The 7,016-nt window shown below is 50.5% G+C and overlaps 1 protein-coding gene across 1 annotated transcript; it reads right to left on the bottom strand.

The window, feature by feature from the left end:
* Nucleotides 1-471: 471 nt before the first annotated feature.
* LOC307044609 (uncharacterized protein) lies at nucleotides 472-5,974 on the bottom strand (the record flags this gene model as incomplete). The annotated part of the gene is made up of 4 exons (XM_079689920.1): nucleotides 472-552; nucleotides 5,362-5,438; nucleotides 5,526-5,667; nucleotides 5,936-5,974. The coding sequence occupies 4 exons, from the start codon at nucleotides 5,972-5,974 to the stop codon at nucleotides 472-474; spliced, it is 339 nt and encodes a 112-aa protein (XP_079546046.1).
* Nucleotides 5,975-7,016: the final 1,042 nt, after the last annotated feature.

The following is a 7,016-nucleotide window of genomic DNA, read 5'->3' as shown; positions in this document are numbered from 1 at the left end:
CTAATTAAAAGGACTTTAACTGCATTATATTTGAGGAAAACCCCCTTTGGCTTAATCAATAATAGTTTTAGCACTTAACAGAGGAAGCCAGAGACTCAGGGCCTCTTCAGAGGTCTGGGAACTGCAAAGCACTTGTCAAAGGTCATTTGTATTATTCTCAACCACAAATAGCCAAAAAGAAACTTTTGATTACACATAAAAGTGGAAGAAAAGACTATTGCGCTATATTTAAAAGAGGAAAAATGTACTTTGTCCCTTCAAATTTAACACACACGAATATATGAGGTGACATTGAAATGAATATACCAGAAATACACTATATCAAACTTTCTGTTAGGATTATGTTTTAAACAGGACCCAGGCGCAGGCAATGACTGAAGATGTTTAAATGGTTTATTGTTTCGGAGACTCAGGCAGGTTTGGTGATTATGGAGGTCCGGAGTGGAGGTAGGCAGTGAGAGGCTGGACTGATTACCAGGCAGGCAGGTAGGATGTAGGAAGAAGCAGGCAGGTTGGCTGGAAGCTCTGGTGGATGATGGCCGAGGGATTGCACTGGAAACACAAGAGAAACTAGTTACAAAGAGTACGGATTTACACGCAGACAGGATAACTGAATGGGCAGCCAGGAGGATTTAATACCACTTGTGTAGAAAACAATATGGCGGTGAGTTGCTGGGAGACTGGAGTAGATAAGCTGTGTCCTGATTAGATGATGAGGGACAGCCGAGTCGGACGGCCAGGTGAGAGCAATCAGGCTGCTGCCTTCAAGGGACACCACACCCTCTCCACACACACACACAGGGGAACAAACAGGGACACAGTTTGGACTGTGACAGTACCCCCCCCCCCCCCCCCCTCAACGGGAGCCTCCAGGCGAACCACCAGGCTTATCTGGGTGGTCCCTGCGAAAGTCCCGAATGAGAGAGGGACATAGAATGAGCTTGCGGGACACCCAGCTCCTCTCCTCAGGACCATAACCCTCCCAATCAACCAGATACTGGTACCCACGGCCCCGGCGGCGAATGTCCAACAGCCGTCGGACCGTGTAGGCCGGGTGGTCATCAATAACAAGGGTGGGTGGAGGGGAGATGGCTGGAGGGCACAAAGGGCTGGACAACACTGGTTTCAACTGGGACACATGAAAGGTTGGGTGAATTCTCATGGAGGGAGGCAGCTTGAGTCTAACAGCAGATGGATTGATTATGCGCTCGATCACATAGGGGCCAATGAAGCGTGGTTTCAACTTCTTAGACTCAGCTTGTAAAGAAATATTCTTTGAAGAAAGCCACACTTTCTGACCTGGTTGGAACTGGGGAGCTGCGGTCCGGTAGCGGTTTGCAATATGCCGATTGCATTCATCGGAGCGGAGAAGGGCAGAGCGGGCATCCTTCCAAATCTTACGACAATGACGGAGATGGGCTTGGACAGAGGGAACTGCGATCTCATCCTCTTGGGCTGGGAACAAAGGGGGTTGATATCCAAGAGAACATTCAAATGGGGACATACCGGTAGCAGCACTAGACAGTGAGTTATGAGCGTATTCAATCCAGGGCAGATGTAAGCTCCAGGAGGTGGGATTCCGGGAGGTGACGCAGCGAAGTGCAGCTCCAAGGTCCTGATTGGCTCTTTCGGCCTGCCCGTTAGTCTGAGGATGATAGCCTGAGGAGAGACTGACAGATGCTCCAAGTGCTCGACAGAATGCTTTCCATACCTGAGATATGAACTGTGGCCCTCTGTCGGAAACAATGTCTGTTGGAATGCCATGGAGCCGGACAACATGATTGACCAGGAGGTCAGCAGTTCCAGAGGCTGTGGGGAGTTTAGGAAGAGGCACAAAATGAACTGCTTTGGAAAAGCGATCAACAATAGTGAGAATGTTTGAGTTACCCTGTGAAACCGGGAGGCCGGTAACAACATCTAGGCCGATGTGACTCCAGGGATGACTAGGAACTGGGAGAGGCTGGAGTAGACCGATAGGAGCCTGGTGTGAAGACTTGCTACGGGCGCAAATCGTGCAGGCCAGCACAAAGGCTCGAGAGTCCGCTTCCATAGAAGGCCACCAGAAGTGTCGTCTCAGGAGGGATAGGGTCCGACTCACACCCGGGTGGCAGGCAAAGCGGGAAGCATAGGTCCATAGGAGAACCTGTGAGCGGACAGAGTCAGGTACAAACAAACGGTTAGCTGGACCCTTTCCTGGATCTGGATGGTCTCTCTGTGCCTTCCTCACTGAGTTCTCAATCTCCCATGTTACAGCGCCCACCACTCTGGTAGCGGGGATTATGGTGTCAGGAGCTATGGGATCCTGATCCACTGTAAACTGCCGGGACAATGCGTCAGGTTTAAGGTTTCTAGAACCAGGTCGGTAGGTAAGGGTGAAGTTGAACCTCCCAAAAAACAATGCCCAGCGGGCCTGACGGGAGTTTAGTCGTTTGGCAGTTTGTATGTAGACCAGGTTCCTGTGGTCTGTCCACACAATGAATGGATGTTCAGAGCCTTCCAGCCAGTGCCTCCATTCTTCCAGCGCAAGCTTAACAGCAAGCAGCTCCCTGTTGCCAACATCATAGTTGCGCTCAGGGGTTGTCAGTCGTCGGGAAAAAAAAGCACAAGGGTGAAGCTTTTGGTCGGAGACTGAGCGTTGTGATCGAACCGCCCCCACACCGGTGTTGGATGCATCAACCTCAACAATAAACTGAAGAGATGAGTCAGGGTTCATAAGAATACGAGCCGAGGTGAAACGTCTCTTCAGCTCAGAGAAGGCAGCCTCAGTCTGAGTAGTCCACGAGAAGGGGATTGCTGGGGAGGTGAGTTGGTTGAGAGGACCGGCAACACGACTGTAGTCTCTGATGAACCGGCGATAGAAATTTGCAAAGCCCAAGAAACGTTGGAGCTGCTTCCTGGTGGAAGGCTTGGGCCATTGTGCCACTGCTTGTACCTTCTCTGGGTCTGTTCTCAGCTGACCTTGCTCAATGATGTAGCCCAGGAAATCCACTGAATCCACGTGAAGTTTGCATTTCTCTACTTTGACAAACAGCTTGTTCTCGAGGAGCCTTTGTAGAACCTGCTGCACATGTTGGGTGTGTTCCTCCATGGTCTGTGAGAATATCAAGATATCATCAAGATACACAAATACTGAACGGTTCAGGAAGTCACGGAGGACATCGTTCACAAGAGCCTGGAAGACAGCTGGGGCATTGGTGAGTCCAAAGGGCATCACTAGATACTCGAAATGGCCTAGTGGGGTGTTGAACGCCGTCTTCCACTCGTCTCCTTGACGTATGCGGACCAGGTGGCAAGCATTCCTGAGGTCGAGTTTCGAGAAAATGGTGGCCTTCTGTAGGGGTTCGAAGGCTGAATTGATGAGGGGCAGTGGATACTTGTTCTTGATGGTGATGTTGTTAAGGCCCCGGTAGTCAATGCAGGGGCGTAGGGAGCGGTCCTTCTTGGATACAAAGAAGAAGCCTGCTCCGACGGAAGAAGAAGAGGGTCTTATGATGCCAGCAGCCAGTGAGTCTTTGATGTATGTCTCCATGGCCTCACGCTCAGTTCGGGACAAGTTAAACAGGCGACTGGATGGGAGAGATGCCCCAGGAAGAAGATCTATTGTACAGTCGTAAGGGCGATGAGGGGGCAGAAAAAGAGCTCGCTGCTTGCTGAAAACCTCTCCCAGGCGATGATAAACCGGAGGGACAGCGGACAAGTTGAGTGGCTCCTGCTGAACTGGAGGAATACCGACCTCTGCTGGGGGAATTGCAGACCGCAGGCATGAAGAGTGACAAAAGGAACTCCAACTCCTTACTTGATTCTCCGACCAGTCCATGTGGGGGTTGTGCAGTCTTAACCATGGCTGGCCCAGAACTAGGGGTGTGTGAGGGGAGGACATGACGTGGAACTGAATCATTTCATGGTGATTACCGGACAGGACGAGATGTAGGGGTTTGGTGACATGGGCAACGCGTGCCAGGAGCTTCCCATTCAGACCTCGAGCATTGAGAGGAGCTGTCAGAGGTTGAGTTGAGGTGCCGGCTGAGGCAACCAGTTGGGCATCCAAAAAACTCTCATCAGCCCCAGAGTCCACTAGGGCAGGCAGAGAGAGAGACTGTTGATTTAACAGCAGTGTGGCTTCAAGAGGCTTGCGGGTCTGGGGGGTTGAAGAAGAAACAGCCTTGCTCACCAGTATCCCCACCTTTACTGGCGAGCACCCTCTTTTGGGCGCTGGGGGCATGTGTCCACGAGATGACCGGAGTGAGCACAGTAGACACAAAGTCCCTCTCTCATTCTCCGGAGACGTTCTTGGGGAGTGTGTCGGGCTCTGCCTAGCTGCATCGGTTCCTCTGAAGACAGGAGAGGAGAAAAGACTTCAGATGGAGCACTAGGACTTGGGAAAGTCTCCGACCTGAATCTTGCGAGAGGAGACGAGACAGGGCGAGAGGGGAGTGACCCAGGAGATCGACTGGCTCTTTCCCTACAGCGCTCCCTAAGGCGGTTATCCAGTCTTATGGCTAGGGAGACCAACTCATCCAATTTAGCTGATTCGTCCCTGACTGCTAACTCATCTTTAACAGAATCAGTTAGCCCGGTTTGAAAAACCCCTTGAAGCGCTGTGTCATTCCACCCCGCCTCTGCCGCTAAGGTCCTAAACTCCACTGAGTATTCGGCTACACTACGGGAGCCCTGTCGCCGTGAGAGGAGGCGTTTAGTAGCGTCCCTACCGCTGACGGGGTGGTGGAAAACTTTCTTCATTTCTTCTGTAAACTCTGGATAAGAATAACAGAGGTTGGACTGACTCTCCCATACAGCTGATGCCCAGGCTAGGGCACTACCTGTAAGTAAACCTATCATATAACAAATCTTAGCTCTGTCATTAGCATAAGTAGACGGCTGCTGCTCAAACACAAGAGAACACTGCATTAAGAAAGAGTTACATGTCCCTAAGGCACCTGCATACCGCTCTGGAGTGGGAATGTTTGGCTCACGTGAAGGGAGAGCGGGCTGGGCTGGAACCTGTGCTAACGGAGCTGGATCCTCCGGAGCAGGCGGAGCAAGATGAGTTGAAACCAGGTTGAGGTGATGTCCCATCTGTGCTACATTGGCGGCTAGTGATGCGAGGTTATCCATAACCTCTCTGAGCATCTGTTCATGCCGGCCCACGAGGACGCCTTGGTTGGAGAGAGCCTCACAAATTGGGTCCGGGCCTGCTGGGTCCATGGTGGCCTGATTGTTCTGTTAGGATTATGTTTTAAACAGGACCCAGGCGCAGGCAATGACTGAAGATGTTTAAATGGTTTATTGTTTCGGAGACTCAGGCAGGTTTGGTGATTATGGAGGTAGTGGAGGTAGGCAGTGAGAGGCTGGACTGATTACCAGGCAGGCAGGTAGGATGCAGGAAGAAGCAGGCAGGTTGGCTGGAAGCTCTGGTGGATGATGGCCGAGGGATTGCACTGGAAACACAAGAGAAACTAGTTACAAAGAGTACGGATTTACACGCAGACAGGATAACTGAATGGGCAGCCAGGAGGATGTAATACCACTGTTGTAGAAAACAATCTGGCGGTGAGTTGCTGGGAGACTGGAGTAGATAAGCTGTGTCCTGATTAGATGATGAGGGACAGCCGAGTCGGACGGCCAGGTGAGAGCAATCAGGCTGCTGCCTGCAAGGGACACCACACCCTCTCCACACACACACACAGGGGAACAGACAGGGACACAGTTTGGACTGTGACACTTTCTGCTATAAAAACGTTATTTAAATACTTCAACTAATTCAAATAATACTTAATTTCCCCCTTTTGATCTTATATCAAAAAGATCAATTTACATAAGACATTTGAAACATAACTACTGTCATTCTTTGCTACTGTGTCTGTCCCCCAACCTTAAACCTTTGGGAACAGAACACAACTTTTAATGTCAGTGAAGGAACTATCAGAGTGCGAACCTGAGTGCCAGACAGCAGTGTCCTTGTGTGTTGAACCATCCGGGCCCCCCCCCCCCCCCCCCTCAAAGGAATACGCCAACAAGGCTAGCTGATAGGGAGGGGGAGATGCAGCCTTTCCTTCAAAGGTGGAACTGATGAATCTGATCAGAGAGAAGTAGACTCCTCTGCTGCCTCGAGAAGTCCCCCAGCCTGCTGACAGCCGCTTCCGAGTCATCTGCTGTAGGGATGTCCGCGAGGTCCTTCTCCTCCAGTCCGCTGATGACAGCTTCCGAGTCGTCTGCTTTAGGGATGTCCTCGTTGACGATAGCCAGGTCCGTCCTGATGTGTCTGGGTCCTTCCAGGTGATTTCCCCGCCGCACACTGGCTCCAGTAGTACCCGATGTCCCCCTTTTCTCCTAGGCGGCCGGCATGAGATGTCCTCTGGGTCACTCAGTGGGGGCCGGAGAACCTGGGGTTGAGCCACGTAGACCTGACGACCTTCAGCCATACAAACTCCGCTGTGTCGGCCTCCTGCTCCTTGTGTCCCCCTTTGGCATCAGGAACCTGTGTGGAGAAATCTGAAACCCACCCCTCCAGTCTACGCTCAGGGCTCCTGGGCCCTCAGGTGTTTGACCTACCACTGCTTAGGCCGCTTGGAGCCTGTTGGTGGGGTGTCTTAAAACAACAGCCATCTGTGAACAGGTTTTCTAAATTAGTTGCAGACCTCCTATCTGCCAGTGCCGCTTCAGAATCTTAATACTTGGCCTGTGTCAACAAAACAAACCCCAACATCTTCAAGTGAACTAAATAACATATTTCAATAGCTCTGAATTTCTGACAAGCATCTGTGTTATTTTTAAATGAAATCCTTGAGATCCTATTTAAAATATAACATGAACTGCTAATGTCTCTGGTAATGGAACACACTAATGTTATGGATTCAAAAACAACTAATTTCATGATACTGACAAAGTGAATAATTTCCTGGTGATACTGCTTCTACTTGTCAGTGCTTAGATATTATCAAGCTGAAAAATGAATACAGAAATCCAACATACTGTCATCAAATGTCTTTCTATTATGAATTTAAATTAAATGTACA

Source organism: Notothenia rossii, assembly GCF_949606895.1.
Source record: "Notothenia rossii genome assembly, chromosome: 6".
In the NCBI taxonomy this organism is placed as follows: domain Eukaryota; kingdom Metazoa; phylum Chordata; class Actinopteri; order Perciformes; family Nototheniidae; genus Notothenia; species Notothenia rossii.
This window is presented reverse-complemented; position numbering and strand designations above follow the sequence as displayed.